Source organism: Somniosus microcephalus, chromosome 8 (genome assembly GCF_052327205.1).
Source record: "Somniosus microcephalus isolate GS21.2 chromosome 8, FLI_Smic_1.0, whole genome shotgun sequence".
NCBI classification, from domain to species: Eukaryota; Metazoa; Chordata; class Chondrichthyes; order Squaliformes; family Somniosidae; genus Somniosus; species Somniosus microcephalus.
Genome location: NC_140994.1, coordinates 18976352 through 19000442, shown reverse-complemented (window position 1 = coordinate 19000442; position 24091 = coordinate 18976352). Strand labels below are relative to the sequence as shown.

General features: G+C 45.3%; 1 protein-coding gene across 6 annotated transcripts in view; it reads right to left on the bottom strand.

Moving 5' to 3' along the window:
• sfxn3 (sideroflexin 3) overlaps nt 1-24091 on the bottom strand; it is a 113798-nt gene that overhangs the window by 56418 nt on the left and 33289 nt on the right. For 2 of the 6 annotated variants that reach the window (XR_015079182.1, XM_085994317.1), the window contains exons 1-2: nt 21627-21735; nt 2545-2714 (exon numbers count right to left, since the gene is read on the bottom strand). Coding sequence is in view for 5 of the 6 variants with exons in the window: in XM_085994317.1 (XP_085850443.1) it covers nt 2545-2708 (164 nt within the window). In the remaining variant the exon portion in view is untranslated. Of the gene's footprint in view, nt 1-2544; nt 2715-12838; nt 12958-21626; nt 21736-24091 lie in introns of those variants that run through there. The other 4 variants (XM_085994319.1, XM_085994321.1, XM_085994318.1 and 1 more) reach the window with 3 other exon arrangements.

Sequence of the window (24091 nt, the reverse complement as noted above, 5' to 3'; positions counted from 1 at the left end):
TAAATATGGGGCGAGGCGCTAGGCGCCTTGCGCCCGTCTGGAAATTGGCTAACGCCCCACTTCTCGGTCTCTTTAGGCGTTAATCAGTGGCGCAACCAACCGAATTTCTCCTCCTCTATGAAATTGAAACTGAACATAAACATAAAACCAAAAGATTTTGCTTGCCCGGTGGCCTAATCTTTTCCTTTCAGCAAGATTGCAAACTGCCAACCACAGGTTTTTTTTTTTTTAAAAAAAGCTATTAAAGAATTTGGTTACTGAAACTGAGCCAAGTGACTTCAATAACTTGGGAGTGTTTGTGTAATACTGCAGCACACCGTGCCAACTGCAGGGTTTCAGATGATGGGAATTTGCCTGTAAAATACTTTCAAATGTCAGTCTAAAGCTTCCACAAATTTCCATCAATCTACGTAGGTTAACTTCTAAAATTACATTAATTTATGCAGCCTCACCGTCGGGAAAGAGTGACTAATACGTAAGTTCAAGACAGTTAATCAATTTGACTGCTTAAACCGAATCAGAGGATTGAATTGCTCCCTTTAAACTCATGGCTAGACATTAGCTCTTTTAGTTACACAAGTATACAACTGACAAAATGATAAATATTCACTTTGTCAAATTTCTTACTGTTAGCCAACAGACACGGGCAGAAAGAGGCAACAGTGACATAGGACCCAAAGTTGTAATGCATAATATGATTAATTTATCAGAATTCTGTGGTGGAAAGAGTTTCAATAGCAGATTAGCAGGATACATCTGAAGCTCAATAGATAGCCAGTCGACAAGGTTAACTCGTATCCACCTCAGACGTTTTCCCATAACTGGGTTATGGTTTGACGGGCGCTGGTTGCCCTCTGGCTCCAGGCCTAGGTAACTATTTACGCGAGTCTAGACAGGAAGTGTTGGCAGGCAATTTGACCATGGGGATCAAAATTCTGTCCTCAACTAACACACTAATTCAGCAGGAGTCTCTGGATAGCCAACAGAAACGGGAACCGTGGACCATTTTTCCTTAAATGGCCAAGGGGGCGCTATTTGTTGTGACCCTAATTACAACATTGCCCAGATCAGCTTGTGGTCTGTCTATTTTAGCTACTCGCTACCTTAAATCAGCTGAGACATGGGGAAGGAAAGTCGTTTTCTGATTAATGTTTAATTTTAATCAATCAATTAGTGTCAGCTTCAGCTCAATGGTAGTTCTCTCACCGCTGAATGTGAAGGTTGTGCGTTCAAGCCCCATTCCAGCTACCTGAGCACATAATCCAGGCTGACACTTCAGTACAGTGCCGAAGGAGCGCTGAACTGTCATAGGTCCGATCGGGTGAACATAAAAGTTTCCATGGCACTATTTGATGAGCAGAGGAATTCTCCCAGTGTCCTCGGCCAATATTTAGCCCTTGGCTAACACCACTAAAAAAAGATCTGCTCATTTATCTAATTGCCGCTTGCGGTACCTTGTTGTGTGCAAATTGGCTGCTGCATTTCCCTACAAAATAACAGCGACTACACTTCAAAAGTAATTCACTGGCTGCGAAGCACTTTGGGACCTCCCAGGATGGGAAAGGTGCTATATAAATGCAAATTTTTTTTGTTGTAATTAATAGCTTTTCATTGACATTATACAGGAATATGCTACAGTCACGTTCATACCCAGACAATTTCTGGAAGAATTCCTGATGTTTGTGGCTACTGATAAGGTGTCTAAATAATTAAATGCTAGCTCTGGAATTTGATCAGGGCAGCTTGATGCAGCGCTGTGGCAGGCAACACCTCAGGGCGATTGCTCCACAGGAAATCCAGCGTCCAAAAACTCCCATTTTCAGCCAACCCGAAGCAGAGGCAAAAGATTTAACCAAAGAGAGAATGGGTAGGGGAAATCAGAAAGTAAAATGAAAGTAACGGGACTGTGTCTTCTGGTGGGTGAGGCAGAAACCATCTGCCTCTGGGACTGAGAGTTTCATTGCTGCCCAGATTGATGGGATGAAAGTCTGACTGCAAGGATCCTACAGGAGGCACGTTTCAGCAGTCTCGATCCCACTGCTAGTGGACAACGGCCGACAGTGCAGAAGACGTCCTGATTTGGCACGGAATTGTCAATCTCAAGATGGCAGGTGCCAAATGGAAAATGCAACGCTAGTTCAGTGAAGGGTGCCCTTCTGAAGCTGTGACTGAGGTGCAGATTGGGGCAGAGTAGCGAGTGCTTTGCTCTGCAACAAACAGTACTACATCTGACTTAGGAGTGCTTGATGCTGACAGTGATATAAAGTGCCCCATTCTTCAGCAGTAACATGACCTGGATCAGCACAAAATTCACAGAAAATAAGGCAAGGAGATTTTTTTTTTTTTTAAATGCGCGACGACAATTTTTACATTCATCCTTACAAATTACTAAAATAATCTAGGTGGAGGCCAGACAACAAAACAGAGGTACAAACAGACTTCCAATATAATTATATTGCATCAAAGATGACATAGTGCCCTTTTTATAGTTGATAAAGAGAAGCATTTACATGACACTCTTGCTAACATTGCCTACAGTCTTACTTGTAGTTCTCTATAATGGTCCTCGCTGCCTCTAGCGCCGTACTAGAGAGCAGAACGTTGCGAGGGTCCGTCACCATGAAGAAGTGCTTGGCTCGCCCCATGAAGTCCCCTTGGTCCCATCGTGGCTCTTTTAAATTGATATCAGACCTCAAGTCTCCAGACATTTTCTACTAAAGAAGGAAAATTGAAAAAGGCTAATGGCAAACTGTCACAAGCAATAAATAACTCAAGTACTATAATTACAGAATTACCTTTTCACAAGGTGTTCAAAATTTGGGCCGTGTGGATATTTGTTTTTAATTCACAGAACGTGGGCGTCGCTGACAAGGCCGGCATTTATCGTCCATCCCTAATTGCCCTCGAGAAGGTGGTGGTGAGCTGCCTTCTTGAACTGCTGCAGTCCATGTGGTGAAGGTGCTCCCACAGTGCTGTTAGGGATGGAGTTCCAGGTGAAGGAATGGCGATATATTTCCAAGTCAGGATGGTGTGAGAAGGGAACTTGCAGGTGGTGGTGTTCCCACGAGACTGCTGCCCTTGTCCTTCTAGGCGGTCTAGGTTGTGGGTTTGGAAGGAGCTATCTAAGAAGCCTTGGCAAGTTGTTGCACACTGCAGTCACGGTGTGCCAGTGGTGGAGGGAGTGAATGTTTAAGGTGGTGAATGGGGTGCCAATAAAGCGGCTGCTTTGTCCTGGATGGTGTCGAGCTTCTTGAGCTGCACTCATCCAGGCAAGTGGAGAGTATTCCATCACACCCCTGACTTGTGCCTTGTAGATAGTGGAAAGGCTTTGGGGAGTCAGGAGGTGAGTCCCTTGCCGCAGAATACCCAGCCTCTGACTTGCTCTTGTAGCCACAATATTTATGTAGCTGGTCCAGTTAAGTTTCTGGTCAATGGTGGCCCCCAGGATGTTAATGGTGGGGGATTTAACGATGGTAATACCGTTGAATGTCAAGGGGAGGTGATTAGACTCTTGCTTGTTGGAGATAGTCATTGCCTGGCACTTAAGTGGCAAGTAACATTCGTGCCACTCATCAGCCCAAGCCTTAATGTCGTCCAGGTCTTGCTGCATGCGGGAGCTACAATTATTAAACATCAGTAAAATTAATCTGATTTTTTTTTTTAAATCTAAATTTTATTCAAGTTTTCAAATATGAAAATACAATAGTTACTAAAAATGCAATATTAACATTTTAATACTCATTAATGTACACTATAAAGTTTGTAAAATATTACAATCTTCAATTTTTCATGTAAATACCATTTGAACATCTATACATATACATAAATATACACACACATCATATATATGCATATACTTATTATATACATCAATACATATACATCTAACAATAGTCACTCATATGCTCCACATATTCAGCACCATAGGTGACTCCCATAAGCAGGATGTGCCTTTACCTGCCCAACATCGGAGTAATGTAGCAAGCACAGAGACCAAGCAGAAACAGTATTTATCTTTAGGTGTGCCATAATCCTGCTCATGATCTCCAATATTTCTAAAAGCAGTAGAACAAACACTAGCAGACCAGGGTGCAGGCTATATACTAGGAAGCAGATTTATTAAAAATAGATAAGTAGCAACAAAGACCATATAGCAGGTCCACAGTAGTATATCAAATGCAAATATTGTCCCTCAAACATAGAAAATAATAGAGACATAATCCTGTGCTAACACTCTTTGAAAGACAGATCGAGACACAATCCCTTAATAATAACAGAGCGTAGGCTCACAGTGATATGGCCCTGGTACCCTTTGAAGTTTGACCAGGAAATCAAGAACTTCTCTCTCAAAAATCAAATCAAGCAGCCAAACAAACATATATTACAGAGGGTTTCTGCAGCATTCATCTAATAGGCACTGGAGACAAAAAAAAGATTTGTCACCTGGATGTGAATTATTTTGTACTAATGGACCAACTCCAGAATAAAGTAAGCAGTTATGCCAAATACTTTGAGAACATCTACTCTTAGCAAGTTTTGCAAATTAAATGCATTTGCACAGGCAGAATACTTAGTCGGCTAAATACAAAAAAGTTATGGATCTGATCTGCAGCAGCTTCTATATTTCCGAGCTGAATACTGAATGCGGCAGTGACCAAAATTTAAAAGTGCCGGTCACTTTCCTATAGGCAGATCTCAAAATACATAAAACACAAGCAAAATACTGCGGGGACGCTGGAAACCTGAAATAAAAACGGAACACGCTGGCACAGCCCATTCAAAAAAATTTAAATTAAATTTTAAAAAATTGCACATTCGCGACTTTTGCATTTAGAAGCTGCCCGGCTGCGCTGGAGCTCAAAGGAAGCATTGTTGCCAAGTATTTCCTGCATTTTCCGCTTTTATATCAAAATAGGAAACTCTCTTTTAACCGGCACCTAAATAACCGGAAATCTCTGTTAACCAGCAAAATTCAGGAGTAGGTTCAGGTAAGTTTTACTTCATATTAGTGGCAGTTCCTGGATCTGTGGCTGTGTAACTGGGGTTCGTGCACTTGTTGCTAAGCAACAGGGACGCTTGATCTGGGGCCGGAGTTCCTGCACATGTTGCTAAGCAACAGGGAAGCCTGGATTTGTTGCTGTGTACGGAGCTCTCGTACCTTTTAAACTATACCTCTCTGTAATCCGGACTTTTTGATAAATCGGCACCACACCGGTCCCGTTGGTGCCGGATAATAAAGAGTTTCCTGTACATAGATTTATTTATGATTAGAATCGAGACCAAAACTCCTTATTCATCACACACACCTGCTCATATTAAATATATATGTGTGGAGTTTGCACATTCTCCCCGTGTTTGCGTGGGTTTCCTCCGGGTGCTCCGGTTTCCTCCCACAGTCCAAAGATGTGCGGGTTAGGTTGATTGGCTATGATAAATTGACCCTTAGTGTTAGGGGGATTAAATACGTGGGGTTATGGGGATCGGGTGGGATATGTGTCGGTGCAGGCTCGATGGGCCGAAATGGCCTCTATCTGCACTGTGGGGTTTCTGTGATTTGTGATATATCTACATAGAAGGGTCACTAAAATATGGAGAACTTCTCGATATTGGCTGGAATTCGCGGTCAGCGGCGAAGCGAGGACGCTCGCCGCTGACCTCGAAGAAAGCTGCCCACAAAGATCTCACCATCTCCACGGCGTCTACCTCAGCTCTCCCGACTTTAATCTGAATCTGGCGCCAAATCAAGCGAATCACCAGCGTCCAGTAACAGTGATGTCATCAACCAGGCTGAGCAGCCACTCACATTAAAGAATTCTCACAGACGGCAAACCAGGAAGTAAAATGCACAGATGATAATTTACCTTCAATAAATTTTACAGAGTAAAATAAAGATCGGAACATACACATAGGATTAAGATAGAAGCTGAAATATCATAAACTTTAAAAAATATTAAAAATTTGTAGTTCTAATCATATTAATGGAAAAATTTGACATTCCACAAATATAAAATTAGATTTTCAAGGCCAGAACGATTGTTCAGCAGTCAGTATGCCATTAAAAACCCAGTTACACCTCTTTCAACAACTCTTAATGTTTTAGAGTTTTTTTTAAACAGTGATATCCATCCATGGCTGGCTTCAGGACAGAAAGCAGAGAGTAGGGGTAAAGGGTAGCTATTCACAGTGGCAGAAGTGGTGTTCCACAAGGATCAGTGCTGGGACCACTGTTGTTCACAATTTACATTAACAATTTAGACTTAGGAATCAAAAACAAAGTTTCTAAATTTGCAGATGACACCAAATTGTTGGGGGGGGGGGGGGGGCGGGTAGATAGTCAATACTGAGGAGGACTGCAACAAGTTACAGGAGGACATTAATAAACTTGCAGAATGGGCATATAATTGGCAAATTAAGTTCAACGTTCAACACAGATAAATGGGAGGTATTACATTTTGGTAGGAAGAATAGGGAGGTCACTTATCACTTGGAGGGTGCGAGTCTAGGTGGGGTAGAGGAACAAAGGGATCTAGGAGTACAAATACACAAATCGCTAAGAGATGCGACGCAGTTTAGCAAGGCCATAAAAAAAGCAAACCAAGCACTAGGGTTTATTTCTAGAGGGATAGAAATGAAAAGTAGGGAAGTTATCAAACCTTGGTTAGCCCACACTTGGAATACTACGTACAGTTCTGGTCACCATATTATAGAAATAATATAGAGGCACTGGAGAGGGTGCAGAGAAGATTTACAAGGATGATACCAGAAATGCAAGGGTATACATATCAGGAAAGGATGAACAGGCTGGGTCTCTTTTCTCTTAAAAAAGGTGGCTGAGGGGTGACTTAATAGAGGTCTTTAAAATTATGAAAAATTTTGATAGAGTGGATAAAGAGAGACTGTTTCCACTTGTGGGGAAGAGCATAACTAGAGGCCATCAATATAAGATAGTCACCGAGAAATCCAACAGAGAATTCAGAAGAAACTTCTTTGCCCAGAGAGTGGTGAGAATGTGGAACTCGCTACCACAGGGAGTGGTTGAAGCGAATAGTATCGATGCGTTTAAGGGGAGGCTGGACAAGCATATGAGGGAGAAGGGAATAGAGGGTTATGCTGATAGATTTAGATGAGGAAAGACGGGAGGAGGCTCGAGTGGAGCATAAACACCGGCATGGACTGGTTGGGCCGAATGGCCTGTTTCTGTGCTGTATATCCTATGGAATCCTATGAACCAACACTTATTCTTCTGAAAACATTCTTCAATTGCAAATAGGTTTTAGTGAATGCTAGCCGAACAGATCTAATTACTATCTATTTATTGGATCATCCTCTTAACTCTTCCATGTTAACAACAGGCATCTTTTTTTCTGCTATTAATGGCCCCCGTCAAATAAATTTTTTATGTCCTGAGATGCCATTACACCACAATGACAGCTAATTATAGTGGTCCTATTCTTGGGCCCTATGGAATTTCAACTCTTAACGGTATGCCCCGAGACCTCTTTCCAAAACTAACAGACTCTGGGACATTACCAGTGTAATGATGTATCAATTTTCCTTCAACATCCCCAACATACCCTGGAGAAACAAAGCTTGATGAGTGCGAGGAGACAGTGAGCAACTTAACAGACTTCTCACTTTAAAATGAAGAAACTGAAGGTGTGCACTGGGATGAGGGCCTGGATTTTAACTCCCTTTAAAATGGAGTTGGGGACTTACCTATTCCTGTCTCGTCCTAATCTGACAACTGCAATTTTAAATTGCAGGCAGCCAGGACATCTGCCTCAAGCCGGTGGCTCCTCCGTCAGGCCAAACCTGCCAGGAACAGGAGCCAGGGCTGGAAGAGGCCCGGAGAGGTAAGGAGCAGGAGCGCTCCTTCAGACCCCACAAGGAAACCTTGGGCCACTGCTGCGTTGCACCCACTCCAAGGCCAGTATAGCTTTCCTGAGGTTTGGTGCCCAAAACTGAACACAGCACGCCATATAGGATGTGACCAAGGCCCTGTACAAGGCCCTGGCTGGGGGGGGGGGGGTCTAGAACAAGGGGTCACAGTCTCAGGATACGGGGTAGGACATTTAGGACTGAGATGAGGAGAAATTTCTTCACTCAGAGGGTGGTGAACCTGTGGAATTCTCTACCACAGAAGGCTGTGGAGGCCAAGTCACTGAATATATCTAAGAAGGAGATAGATAGATTTCTAGACACAAAAGGCATCAAGGTGTATGGGGAGAGAGCGGGAATATAGTACAGGAAACTTTGTTATATCCGGCACTGACGGGACCGAGCTGTTGCCGATCTATCAAAACTGCCAGACATACCAGCGTTAATGTTGAAGCATACGGAGGTTTTCATCTCCGTATCGGACAACAAACACTGTTGCTTAGCAACAGCTTCTAAACAGTCGGCCCGTACCTTGGAAGCGTCTCTGTAGCTTAGCAACAGCTTCAGAGAGACTTTCCAGAGCCTGACTGTTGAAAAAAAAGCCACGAGAAGAAAAAAAACCTAACAAAACGGCTCCTGATTTCTGCCGGTAGATCGAGGTTTCCGGACATACAACCTCTGGATAAACCAAAGTCTCCTGTATTGAGATATAGAGGATCAGCCATGATCATATTGAATGGCGGAGCAGGCTCGAGGGGCCAAATGGCCAACTCCTGCTCCTATTTTTCTATGTTTCTAACTGCAGCATCATTTCCTCACTTTTGTATTATGTTTTTATATTGATTGATTTTTAGACTCTAGGGGAATCAAGGGATATGGTGGTCGGGCAGGAAAGTGGATCTGAGGTCGAAGATCAGCCATGATCTTATTGAATGGCGAAGCATGGCCTACTCCAGCTCCAAATTCTTATGTTCTTATGTATTCCAACCCCTTTGAGACAAAGGTCAACACTCCATTAGTGTTTTTGATTGTACACTGAGTACATGGACAACTGAATCCCTTCCACAGCTCCTAGTCTCTCCCCATTAAGAAAATATTTCCATTTTTCTTTATTGGATCCAAAGTGAATGATTTCACACTTCCCCCACATTGAACTCGATCTTCCACAGTTTAGACCACTCACTTAGTCTATCTATGTCTCTTTGTAACCTCCTGCTCCCAGTGTCAGAAGTGGCACAGTTGGATGCACTCTCGCCTCGGAGTCAGAAAGTTATGGGTACATTTCCCACTCCAAATACTGGAGCACAAAAATCTAGGCTGATGCTCCAGTGCAGTACTGAGAGAGTGCTGCACTGTCAGAAGTGCCACCTTTTAGATGAGACGTTAAACTGAGGCCCCATCTGCCTCTTCAGGTGGACGTAAAAGATCCTACTATTTGAAGAAGAGCAGGGTATTGCTCCCTGGTGACCTGGCCAATATTTATCCCTCGACTAACATCACTGCAAAAAAACCAGATTATCTGATCATTACCACACGTGGGAGCTTGCTGTGCACAAATTGGCTACTTCATTTCCTACATTACAACAGTGACTACAATTCAAAAAGTACTTCATTGGTTGTAAAGCGCTTTGGAACGTCCTGAGGGCGTGTTAGGCGCTATATAAATGTAACTAATGGATGGAGGAGGCTCCACGAATATTTCCATCCTCAACTATGGCAGAGTGCAGTACCTGCGGAAAGGACAAGACTGAAGCATTGAGTGTATGATCCTTCTCGACCTCCACCTGAGGTCCCCACCACTGTAGGATTTGCAAAATTGAACTTTATATTATAAAGGGTCGAATGGCAGAAGAGGCCATGATTTTAAAGACTATTTTAAAAGAAGCCCAGGAAAAGGGGCGTACAAAATGGCCACCAGACCGCGTGACCAACTTATTGGGACACTTTAAAATGGTTCCTGCAAATCCTCAGACAGCTTTGTGGATTCAGCCCAAACTAAGTTCTGGAAGCTGTTTCTGAGAGAACGAAACCAGACACCCACATATACATATAGATTGGATGCAGATCCAGTCAAGATCGGCCTGTAGATAAAGGCCATCTAAATGTTGACCCAGACAAAAGGGAACAGTTTCATATTCATGAGAAGAGCCTCAAGGACCCGTTAAAGACATCACCAGGACATTAAAAACAATGAGGGTCATTCCAGACCAGAGATGGCCCTTTACCAGCCATCTCAAGTATTTTAAAATATAATAACTACCCCGTTGTGCAACAAGCCCCGCCAAAAGTTAAATCAAAAGACTAACCTGATTTGGCGCAAGACAAGGGCTTCTGATGAGAAGTATATCTGGGAACCGAGAGGTAGAAAGAGGTCATCGAGAGAAGCATCGTGGAAAACGGGAGGAAGCCATAAACGGAGCGGCCATCGTCGGAGAGGAAGAAGAAGAAGGCTAAGCCGCCATCAAGAAGGTCGTTCGAGCCGGCATCCCGCCCCGGGGTAAAACATCAGGAGATCATCGACCAACCCCAGGCCGTTGACAAAACGAGAGGCCATCGACCCACTCCAGGCCCAGAAGAGACAAGAAAAAAACGACAGAAGAAGCCGAGGTCGAGCCAACGATCCCCGACATCCAGACCAGCCGGTGTCCAGCCGTCCCCAACCCCCACCTCAAGAGAGGGGTGTGGCGCAGCTCGCTGGGGCTCCACGATCCACGAGGAGACAGGACGCCTGAATCAAAACGCAGACCTGTTTCAAAACCTTGCACTTCCTAGTTGGATTGGTGAGCATGTTTCTGGCCCTCCATAATCAGATCTAGATAGGTTTAAGGGGGTGGATATTTAAGGGTATAATTAACATGAGTTGTTGTCCCTCGATGTTCCGTGTGTTTCCCTATTTCATGATGATCCTTGTAGAGTATAATATGCCTGTATTTGCCTTAGTTAGTATTGTGTCGTTATGATTTGTGTTTTTCCCTCCCATGTACTCTCTTATTTGCTTGCATTTGATGTGTTTTACCTTATGCAATAAAATTTCATTTCGTTTCATCAAACTTGGTCTGCAAGAGTTTTCTCTACATTGTAGTTCCTGCCCCAAAGTCCAGAGTATAGAATCTAAGGGGCGAGTGGGTCGAACCACTCAAGGTTTTACTGTGCAAGAGAGAGAGAAACCTCTGCGATCTAAAACCCCTTACAGAAAATGTCTGTAAGGGGTTTTATATCGCAGAGGTTTCTCTCTCTAGAGGCCTCTCTCTCTTGCACAGTAAAACCTTGAGTGGTTCGACCCACTCGCCCCTTAGATTCTATACTCTGGACTTTGGGGCAGGAACTACAATGTAGAGAAAACTCTTGTAGACCAAGTTTGATGAAACGAAATGAAATTTTATTGCATAAGGTAAAACACATCAAATGCAAGCAAATAAGAGAGTACATGGGAGGGAAAAACACAAACAAATCATAACGACACAATACTAACTAAGGCAAATACAGGCATATTATACTCTACAACGATCATCATGAAATAGGGAAACACACGGAACATCGAGGGACAACAACTCATGTTAATTGTACCCTTAAATATCCACCCCCTTAAACCTATCTAGATCTGATTATGGAGGGCCAGAAACATGCTCACCAATCCAACTAAGAAGTGCAAGGTTTTGAAACAGGTCTGCGTTTTGATTCAGGCGTCCTGTCTCCTCGTGGATCGTGGAGCCCCAGCGAGCTGCGCCACACCTCTCTCCTGAGGTGGGGGTTGGGGACGCTGGACACCGGCTGGTCTGGATGTCAGCGGGGTCGGGGATCGTCGGCTCGACCTCGGCTTCTTCTGTCGTTTTTTTCTTGTCTTTTCGCCTGGGCCTGGAGTGGGTCGATGGCCTCTCGTTTCGTCAACGGCCCGGGGTTGGTCGATGATCTCCCGATGTTTTACCCCGGGGCGGGACGCCGGCTCGAACGACCTTCTTAATGGCGGCTTAGTCTTCTTCTTCCTCTCAGACGATGGCCGCTCCGTTTATGGCTTCCTCCTGTTTTCCATGATGCTTCTCTCGATGACCTCTTTCTACCTCTCGGTTCCCAGATATACTTCTCATCAGAAGCCCTTATCTCGTGCCAAATCAGGTTAGACTTTTGTTTTAACTTTTGGCGGGCTTGTTGCACAACGGGGTAGTTATTATATTTTAAAATACTTGAGATGGCCGGTAAAGGGCCATCTCTGGTCTGGAATGACCTTCATTGTTTTTAATGTCCTGGTGATGTCTTTAACAGGTCCTTGAGGCTCTTCTCATGAATATGAAACTGTTCCCTTTTGTCTGGGTCAACATTTAGATGGCCTTTATCTACAGGCTGATCTTGACTGGATCTGCATCCAATCTATATGTATATGTGGGTGTCTGGTTTCGTTCTCTCAAACGGCTTCCAGAACTTAGTTTGGGCTGAATCCACAAAGCTGTCTGAGGATTTGCAGGAACCATTTTAAAGTGTCCCAATAAGTTGGTCACGGGGTCTGGTGGCCATTTTGTATGCCCCTTTTCCTGGGCTTCTTTTAAAATAGCCTTTAAAATCATGGCCTCTTCTGCCATTCGACCCTTTATAATATAAAGTTCAATTTTGCGAATCCTACACCACCCCAAATGCCAGTCTTCAGCCAAATCGATTCAGTCCACGTGACATCAAGAAACAGCTGAGTGTGCCAGACACAACAAAAGCTACCAACCCCGACAACATTCTGGCTGTAGACCGGTGCTTCAAAACTAGCCACACATCTAGCCAAGCTGTTCCAGTACAGCTACAACACTGGCATCTACCCGACAACGTAGAAAATTGCCCAGGTAAGTCCTGTCCACAAATAAACCAGACAAATCCAACCTGGCTAATTGCCGCCCTCATCTCCCTACCCCTCTACTCTCAATCATCAGCAGACAATGGAAGAAGTCGTCAACAGTGTTACTAAGCAGCCCTTACTCACCAACAACCTGCTCACGGATACTCAGTTTGGGTTCCGCCAGCTCCTGACTTCATTTCAGCCTTGGTCCAAACGTCAAGGAAGCATTCACCCGAGTGTGGCACCAAGGAGCCCTAGTAAAACTGATGTCAACAGTGAAGGGGTTAAAAGTTAATTAGCAGCTTAACTGACTAGCTGGCTGATGTAATAAAGGAGAAGTCTGGCAGAACAAAGACAGTTGGAAAAAACATATTACACGATGATTGGGGGAGTGAAAGAAGGCGAAGAGGCCATGCATTGAACAATGGGCCACCAATGTGATTTGCGAAGATGTGGTTAAGTGTACGAAATTGGATAAGAGCTAAGAGTAGAACAATGGCAGATGTGGAAACAGGGGAAATGAGATAAACAAGGTGTGTTTTGTGGAGATGTGATTAAGTGTACGTGACTTGGACAATTTATTGGCCAAGTCCCGAAGATGTGAAGGAAACAAGATGTAAGATTGTATATAAGCCAACTGCTCGGATGTAAAAATTAGACTCCCATCTCAGCTCAGACTGAGAAAGCCTCTCCCTGCATGTGCTTGAATAAAGATCGCTTGGAACCAGCACACGCTCGTCTCCGTCTGCTTTGGGGCAGACAGAAATCCCACAACAACATTGCGTAGTTGGCAGGATTCCCAGGACGCAGTCGAACAACCAACCATAATGGGACCGCAAGTCGGGTGAGTACCTTATATTACCAACCATAGTTGGTGCGGAACCCCAGAAGGCTGGACGTGAGACTGTAGGGAATCAGAACAGGAGATTAGCGGGTACTGGAGTGATCTCTGTGCAGTAGAACCGCGAGCCGTCGTAGGTAACCAGAACCGCGTTGTAGCAGGAAGGTCCGAGTTACCGTTTGCGCAGGCCAGAGGAATTTTTAAAACATGGCCACAGGAGGGGAAGACCGGGGACTGGAAGGGTCCATAACCAACTTTATAGCAGAAAAAAATAAGAAAGTAATCGAGAAAATTAAAAAGGCTGGAGTCTGAACGACAGTCCGGACAGGCAAAGGGAATGGTGGGGCGCCCAGTGTAAGGGTAAGGAAGAGAAGGGAATACTTAATTATTAGTAGCTACTTGGGACTCAGTAAACATGCACAAAGTTATATAGAAAAGGAAAAGGTTAAGGTCAGTGCGGTGCAGGCACCGGGACAAGGTTTAGAGCGACAGACGATAATGACAACGTTGACTTGGGAGAATTAGAGAAGGAAGCCGCAGGGCAATGACGGGGACAATGACGGGGGTTGGGAGCCCCCACCTAAATATGACGCAGAGGGACCATCGGCCCCGCCACTGCCCGAAACCGGGAAGAAGGGCGGAATGGCCATGGCCCCTATTACGGTGGAGATTAGACATGTGGGAAATGGGCAGGCTCAGACTACAGTACGATATGTCCCGTTCACCCCAGCCGAGAAACAGATGATGACGAGGGACCTCCCGACCCCTAAAACAAACCATGTAAACACCGACGTTTGGAATAAGTTAGAGGAGATGATAAATGTACACTCACTTCACCCAGAAGATATACACGTCCTCATAAAGTCCAGGATACCCTGGCAAACCTGGCTAGGGATGCTCAACTTGATCCTTAGTGGAAATTGGAAGGATGCACGGGGATTGAATCAGCTAGGAAGATACAACCGTTTTTAAGCGATTGGTAAAGGGAGGACTAGGGGAAGCCTGATCTAACTGGTCAGCGGTGGTGGGACTAACCCAGAATAAAGGTGAAAGGGCCCATGAGTACGCGGAGCGAAAATACACCACGTACTGCGACTTCTCGGGAACAGATAACCCAGACAGAGACAATCCAGTGTTTCTAAAAATGTTGAAGGAAAGACTTAGTGCAGAACACCAGAAGATCCTTGAATTAGGAATACCGGTGGGAACTGACTTTGGAGAAGTTGTGGAGTGGGTCACCGAGGTAGATACGAGAAGCAGAAAGGGTAAGGAAGCACACAGCGGGAGGGTAGCGGCGGTGACCTGTTCTGGGAATTGTTACAACTGCAGCAAACCCGGGCACAGGGCCTGCGAATGTAAAATGGAGAAAGGGAACAAGGACCAGAGGTGTGGTAACTGCCGGAAGACGGGTCACAGCTGAGTAGATTGCTGGGCCAGAGGAGGGGGCAAAGAGGGCCAGGGACCTAGACAGGGGATAGTACAGTCTAGCACCCCGCTGACCCGAGAATGATAAAATAAGCCGCAGAGAAATAGGTCGTACCGGCCCTCGGAACAACTGGAGTGGGGAGTGCCACTGCAAATAGACTCAGATCAGGGAATGCACTTCACTGGCAAAGTCATCAAGTAGATTAAGAGTAAAACAGAGGTCTCACATACCATACCACCCACAGAGCTCAGGAATGGTAGAGAGAATGAATAGAACCTTAAGGGTGTCACTCGCAAAGGCCATTGCCGAGACCGACAGGAGATGGGCGGACCTACTACCTAGCATCCTAATGAGGTCGAGGGCTACGCCCAATCGCACAACCGGACTAACCCCGTTTGAACTAATGACTGGGCAGGCCATGAGGCTGCCCGAGGGCACGATCACGGGTAGTGAAGACGTGGGACCAGCCCAGGACAGGATTAGGCGGTTTATTAAGGAACTATGTAAAACAACTGCATGATCTGAGACAGGAAGTCAGGGACCAACAAATATATGGAATTGGAGGAAAGAGAGGAAGAAGAAAATTTACTAGTAGGGGACAGGGTGATGGTAAGAGTCTTACCCGCCAGACCAGGATGGGCACCTCGCTGGCAGGGACCCGACGAGGTCCTAATGACCAGTGACACTTGCGCATGCGTAAATATGAAAGGAAAAGGTCGGTGGAAACACTGGACGCAACTTAAGAAATTCAAAAGGCACAGTAAATAATAAGGACTGAACCAGTGACGACCAGCGTCCACTGTTTATCTCCTCTACAGGACTCAGATACAGATGACCTTACTGATATGCCTGGCCACGGCGACCACAGAAGGAGCCACATCGGTCGACCAAAGGGAGCAACGAGGCCTGCATTACAAGAACTTGAGCGACGTCAGTTGCGATCAGGAACGTGGGGCGTTAACTGCCACGGTTGATAAAACAGTGCAGAGAGAAATCCCACAACAATAGGAATCAGAAATTTCTCCAGTGGCTGGAGTCATACCTAGCACAAAAGATGATGATTTTAGCTGCTGAAGACCAATCATCTCAGCTCTAGGACATGGTGCAGGAGCTTGACAGGGCAGGGTCCTGGACACAAGCATCTTCAGCTGCTTCATCAATGTCCTTTCCTCCATCAGAAGATCAGAAGAGGGTCAGTTCGCTGATAATTGCAATATTCAGCTGCATTAGTAATTCCTCAGATAACGAAGCAGTCTTTGCCTGCGAGCAGCAAGATCTGGACAACGTCCAAGCTTGGGCTGATAAGTGGCAAGTAATATTTGTACCACACAGCTGTCAGGCAATGGCCATCTCCAAAGAGAGAGACCCTCACCACCTCCCCATGACATTCAATGATATTACCATCGCCGAAACACCCACCATCAACATCCTGGGAATCACATTGACCAGAAACTCAACTGGACCAGCCACACAAATACCGTGGCTACTAGAGTAGCTCAGAGGTTGGGTATTCTGCGGCAGGTGGCTCAACTCCTTCCTGACTCCCCAAAGCCTCTCCACTACCCAATACACACAAGTCAGGAGTGTGATGGAATACTTTCCACTTGTCTGGATGGGGTGCAGCTCCAACAACACTCACTGCTGGGTCTTCACACTATATTCACAATTTTAAACTCTGAATTTCTTGTATAAGAAATTTTAAAAAACAAAAAAGTTTTCTTTCAACCTAACTAGACCAAGTCCATAAGTTACTTCACATCAAAAGTAATTCATCGTGTAAAGTGCTGAAACGTTTTGATGAGGTAAGACACTACATAAATGGAAGCATTATTATATTACTGGCGGCTGTCCTGTGGTGTTGCTCATGGTGAATCAGATGATACACTGGGCTGGATTTTCATTCAGCAGTCGGGAAGGAGGCGGGACTACAACTTTCGGGTTGTAGTCCCGCCTCCATCGAGATGCGGCCAATCCACGCAATTTTCACTTGATTGACCTTGTTGAGCCCGCCCAGCGGGCTCAGCAGGCCAATTAAGGGCCACCCGGCAACAGGTGACGTCACAGACTGAAATTTCATCCATCAAGACGTGCTGACAGATGAAATATCAGTGTTTCACAGCTGTTTGAAGCTGTCAAACACTGACAGTCTTACTTCTAACCTGAGTCCTTCTCCACAGACTCAGTTAGAACTCTCGCTGACACTGAAAGCTGCAGGCTTGCTTTTGACAGATCGCAGCCGTTCAGCTTTCTGTGCCGGCTGAGTGATGGACTCCCGAAGCCTAGAGGAAGAAAGGCTGTTAAGGTAAGTACAGGTGATTTAAACTTCTTTACACACTTTAGACACACCAAACACACTTACCTTTGCACTCATGCACCCATCACTCACCTGAACACCGACATCTCGACCCCTCCAAGTCCTTCAACCCGACAGCCCGCCTGCTCTAACCTGGCGTGGTTTGGAGCCGTCGGGAATCCCACACGACACCCCTCAAAATAGGGATTAGGCTAAAAACTGCCTGTTAACTACCTGTTAACAGGCAGTTAATTGCCACTAATCCCTTCCCGCCTCGGGTCGGCGGGTCGCAGTGCGGTACGTGGAGGCGGGTTTTGGGCGGGATGGTGTCGGGGCCCCCGAATTCGGGATTTTTGCCCCCCGCACACCTAAAAGCCCGCCTCACGGCACACTGAAAATCAACCCCACTGTCTTATTAACACAGGAGTGTAATGCGCAACGTAGTTATTCTGCTGCTAAGGTGAAATTATGTCCACAAGGCCACAAAAATCTAACTGAGGATGAGGCCAATCAGAGTATGGGGTGGGTATCTGGTTTTTAGCAGGAGGGAGTGTGGGTTAGCTGCAATAGCGAGGAGTTCTGGGCTTTGGTAGCATTGGGCATGGTCTTGGGGTTTCACAGAATCACAGAAACCCCACAGTGCAGATAGAGGCCATTTCGGCCCATCAAGCCTGCACCGACACATATCCCACCCAATCCCCGTAACCCCTACACCAACACATATCCCACCCTATCCCCGTAACCCCATGTATTTAATCCCCCTAACACTAAGGGTCAATTTATCATAGCCAATCAACCTAACCCGCACATCTTTGGACTGTGGGAGGAAACCGGAGCACCTGGAGGAAACCCACGCAAACACGGGGAGAATGTGCAAACTCCACACAGATAGATAGTCACCAGAGGCCGGATTCGAACCCGGGTCCCTGGTGCTGTGAGGCAACAGTGCTAACCACTATGCCACCGTGCTGGTTTGAGGAACTGGGTGGGGAGAAGCTGCTCTAATGTATTGCTTAGTGAGCACAAGGTCTTTAATTATGTTTTTTTAAAGGTGGCTTAATCACAAGGAGAGATTGAATCAACCAAGGCATAGAGGTTACACAAATGGGGCACTTTCCTGAACTCCGAGTACGCAGCCCCCTGGAAATTTACCAGTGAGCGAGGCAGGAAACAATCTCAAGCTGTTGCTGGCTCCAAGTTGACCAAATTACATAATTGAGGAGGTTGATTTGTTTTGCTGTTGCAAATCAGGGCTAACGTAAGAACATAACAAGTAGGAGCAGGAGTAGGCCATACGGCCCCTCGGGCCTGCTCCGCCATTCAACAAGATCATGGCTGATCCGAACCTAGACTCACGTCCACTTCCTTGCCCGCTCCTCGTAACCCCCAATTCCCTTATCAGCTAGGAAACTGTCTATCTCCGTTTTAAATTTATTTAATGTCGCAGCTTCCACAGCTCTGAGGTAGCAAATTCCATAGATTTACTGCCCTCTGAGTGAAGAAGTTTCTCATCTCAGTTTTGAAAGGGCAGCCCCTTATTCTAAGTTTATGCCCCCTAGTTCTAGTCTCACCCATCAGTGGAAACATCCTCCCCGCATCCACCCGATCAAGCCCCCTCACAATCTTGTATGTTTCGATAAGATCGCCTCTCATTCTTTTGAACTCCAATGAGTAGAGGCCCAACCTACTCAACCTTTCCTCATAAGTCAACCCCCTCATCTCCGGAATCAACCGAGTGAACCTTCTCTGAACTGCCTCGAGAGCAAGTATGTCTTTTCTTAAATATGGAAACCAAAACTGTACGCAATACTCCAGGTGTGGCCTCACCCCTACCCTGTATAACTGCAGCAAGACTTCCCTGCTTTTATACTCCATTCCCCTTGCAATAAAAGCCAAGATTCCATTGGCCTTCCTGATCACCTGCTGTACCTGCATACTAACCTCCTGTGTTTCATGCACCAGGACCCCCAGATCCCTTTGTACTGTAGCACTTTGCAGTTTCTCTCCATGTAGATAATAACTTGCTCTTTAATTTTTTCTGCCAAAGTGCATAACCTCACACTTTCCAACATTATATTCCATCTGCCAAATTTCTGCCCACTCACTTAGCCTGTCTATGTCCTTTTGCAGGTTTTTTATGTCCTCCTCACTCACTGCTTTCCCTCCCATCTTTGTATCATCGGCAAACTTGGATATGTTGCACTTGGTCCCCTCCTCCAAATCGTTAATATAGATTGTAAAGAGTTGGGGTCCCAGCACTGACCCCTGCGGAACACCACTAGTTACTGATTGCCAGTCTGAGAATGAACCATTTATCCCAACTCTCTGTTTTCTGTTAGATAGCCAATCTTCCGCCCATGCCAGTATATTACCCCCAATCCTGTGATTTTTTTTTTTTTAATCTTGTGCAGTAATCTTTTGTGTGGCAGCTTGTCAAATGCCTTTTGGAAGTCCAAATACACCACATCCACTGGTTCCCCTTTAACCACCCTGTTTGTTACGTCCGCAAAGAATTCGAGCAAATTTGTCAAACATGACTTCCCCTTCATAAAACCATGCTGACTCTGTCCGATTAAATTATGCTTATCCAAATGTCCTGTTACTGCTTCCTTAATAATGGACTCCAACATTTTACCAACCACAGATGTTAGGCTAACTGGTCTATAGTTTCCAGCCTTTTGTCTACCTCCCTTTTTAAATAAGGGCATTACACTAGCAGTTTTCCAATCTGCTGGGACCTTTCCTGAATCCAGGGAGTTTTGGAAAATTACCACCGCTACTTCTCTAAAGACCCTAGGGTGTAAGCCATCAGGTCCAGGGGATTTATCCGCCTTAAGTCCCATTATCTTACCGAGTACCATCTCCTTAGTGATTTTAATCATGTTTAGCTCCTCCCCCCCCCCCTATAGCCCCCTGTTTGTCCAGTGTTGGGATATTTTTAGTGTCCTCTACTGTAAAGACTGATAAAAAAAATATTTGTTCAGCGTTTCTGCCATCTCCATGTTCCCCACCACTAATTTCCCGGTCTCGTCCTCTAAGGGACCAACATTCACTTTAGCCACCCTTTTTCTTTTTATATAACTGTAGAAACTCTTGCTATCTGTTTTTATATTTTTTGCTAGTTTACTTTCATAATCTATCTTCCCTTTCTTAATTAATCTTTTAGTTATTCTTTGCTGGCTTTTAAATGCTTCCCAATCTTCTATCCTCCCACTAGATTTGGCTACTTTATATGCCCTTGTTTTCAGTAGGATACTATCCTTTATTACTTTAGCCATGGATGGCTGTCTTTTCTTTTACACCCCTTTTTCCTCAGTGGAATATATTTTTCTTGAAAATTGTGAAATATCTCCTTGAATGTACACCACTGCTCATGTACCATCTTACACCTTAATCTATTTTCCCAGTCCACTTTAGTCAACTCTGCTCTCATACCTTCATAGTCTCCTTTATTTAAGCTTAGTACGCTGGTTTGAGATCCAACTCTCTCACCCTCCAACTGAATTTGGAATTCAACCATGTTATGGTCACTCATTCCAAGGGGATCCTTTAACTAGGACAATTTTTATTAATCCTGTCTCATTACACAGGACAGGATCTAAGATTGCCTGCCCCCTGGTTGGTTCAGTAACATACTGCTCAAGGAACCCATCCCTAATGCACTCTATGAACTCTTCCTCAAGGCTGCCCTGCCCAATTTGATTCGTCCAGTCAATATGAAAGTTAAAATCTCCCATGATTATAGCTGTTCCCTTATTACAAGCCCCAACTATTTCCTGATTTATACTCCGACCAACAGAGTTGCAACTGTTAGGAGGCCTATAGACTACGTCCACTAGTGTTTTTTTCCCCTTATTATTCCTTATTATCTCCACCCAAACCGTTTCACTATCCTGATCCTTTGACCCAATATCATTTCTCACTATTGCAGTGATTCCATCCATAACGTTCAATTTAATCCCCACATGAAAACATGCATACATCCTTCTTTCATGGAAGATTTGAATAACCAACTGAACAGATGAATCCAGCACACTCAATGATTAAATACACAGCAGCAATATCTAATTCGGGAAAAATGATCATGGGTAGACGGTATATATGACCTTGAATTACTAGTCGGTAGCAATACAGCTTCAACAAAGCCCCAATTGGGGGAAAATAGAATAATTCAGTGAACAAAACTTTAAAGGGACGGTTGTCACTGTGCATTGGCTCTGGCTGCAATCAGAAAGTTACCGACGCTCTGAGGTTGTTAAGAGGACAAGCGGCCGGAGGGGGTCCGCCAGAATGGTGAAGATTACATCGGTTAAAATCAGGCCTGTTGCCGACCAGGAGAGCGGACAAACACTCGGGTAGTCGCGGTACTTACTGACTCGCTTCACGCTGACCTGACAACCGCACTCACTGCGCCTTCGCCCCCGGCCACCGCGTCTCCAACCAGCCGCGCCGCACGCAACCTAACCTGGCCGCCAGCCCGTCTTGATTGACAGGTGCCGCCCAGCCACTGAGCGTGCGGCGGCCATCTCCCGCCAGCCAATCGGGTGTCAAGGAGGAGAGGGCGGGACCAGCTCGCCGCGCAGCCAGCAGGTTAGATTGGCCGGCAGCGGGGGCGGTAACCAAGGAGCCTGCGCCCTGATTGGCTGCTGCTCGCTGACCCCGGAGAGGGAAGTCATCCTGCCCCCATTCATAATTCAGTGGCACTCACCCCTGCCCCTACTCCCATCTGATGCAGCTTGCTTTGCTTGGCTTTGTGATCAGGCTCTCCTGCCTGTACGCTGCAGGTGGGAATTCTCAATCCCAGCAAATTCCAGATCAAGAATTCCCCCCCTTCTCAAGGCTTGGCAACTCTTCTCCAATGCTGCGGATGTTGGAAATCTGAAATAACAACAGAAAATGCTGGAAACACTCAGCAGGCCAGGCAGCATCCGTGGAGAGAGAAACAGAGTTAACAGAGTTGCAGGTCTGGGACCCTTCATCAGAACTGGAAAAAGCTGCAAATGATTTTAAGCAGGTGCAGAGACGGAAGAGGAGGAATTGAAGGAATACTCTGTGCTAAATAAGAGGCAGTAAAGATAAAATGTTGCAAATGGGGATGGCAAAATCATACAGCATGAAAAATGGGAGCAGGGGTTATAGTTTGAAATTGTTGAACTCAATGTTGAGTCCAGAAGGCTGTAAAGTGCCTAATCAAAAGATGAGGTGCTGTTCCTCGAGCTTACGTTGAGCTTCATTGGAACAGTGTAAGAGGCTGAGGACAGAGAGATCAGAGTGGGAGTGAAGCGGAGAATTAAAGTGACAGGCGACCGGAAGCTCAGGGTCACCCTTACGGACTGAACGGGCAGGTACCACGATAGGGATCCCCTTGTCCTCACCTTTCACCACACCAGCCTCCACATTCAACGGATCATCCTCCACCGCCTCCAACGTGATCCCACCACCAAACGCATCTTCCCCTCACCTCCCCTTTCAGCATTCCAAAGGGACCGCTCCCACCGCGACACCCTGGTCCACTCCTCAATCACCCCTAACAGCCCTTTCCCTTCGGCTGTAAAGTAAGAGATTAAAATTGAGCGTAACAGGGCATGTTTAGTAGAACTCAATCGCGGCCACAGAATGCTTAAAGATGAAGTGTACTAATTATTTGTATGTTTAATTGCAGAAATGACCCTACCAGTTTAGAGAGGTGAAACTTACAAAAGGAGATACTGGCATAACCCTTTTCTCTGGAGAAACGAAACTTAGTAGAGGCCAGAAGGGGAATGACTCGTTTCCTAGAAGTCACATGCCCTGGATGACTCATTTCCAAGAAATCAGAAGGCCTACATGCCTCCTTCAGTGGAAAATGAAACTTATCTTATAGGTTATTCTGTATGGGTTAGACACTCCTAGATAGTGATTACTGTATAGACTTTTAAATCGATTGGATCTCTGAGAGGGAGGGCTTGCAAATTGTGTATAACTGTGTAGATCTTGAGAGGTTCAGTGGAGGTGGGACTCGTATTGGGATGCGAGAAGCTCTCCCCAGGCCTGAATAAACCGTTTTGACTTCAATTATTGGGTCTGTCTTTCTTTCAACAAGCCAGTGACGTCGACTTTGTATATCACTTAGTCCGCACTTTGGGGGCTTACATCAGGCCGGCACCTTCCCGTGCAAACGCAGGAGATGCAACACCTGCCCTTTTACCTCCTCCCTTCCCACTGTCCAGGGCCCCAAACACCCCTTCCAGGTGAAACAGCGATTTTCTTGTACTTCTTGCAATTTAGTGTACTGTATTCGCTGCTCATGATGCGGTATCCTCTACATTGGGAAGACCAAACGCAGGTTGGGCGACCGCTTTGCGGAACACCTCCATTCAAACATTTTGCAGATGGAGTATAATGTGGGAAGGTGCGAGGTTATCCACTTTGGCAGGAAAAATAAAAAAGCAAACTATTATTTGAATGGAGAGCGATTACAAAATGCTACAGTTTGCATGTGCTAGTTTGTTTTCTTTTATCTGTTCTGTTCATGTTTAGTTAAAGTGTGAAAACACAACTGTCTTTTTCGATCGGGAAAGTTTTTTTAAATTTACGTGAAGTGACGCAATTGCGTGCATCTGACAATGTTTTGCTCCACCTTCTTAAAAACCTGCAAAGGAGTTAACCCTTTCTACTGACAGCTGTTTAAGTTCATCGAGCAACAACTTTAGTATGAAATTTAAAGATATTGGACATTATTAAATTTAAGTTTCTTAATTTTATGTTAATATTTCCCCACAGTGACAGAAGAAAAATTATGATTTGATAAATTAACCCCTTGGGCTCTAAGTAAAGTCACAATGGAGTATCTTCTTT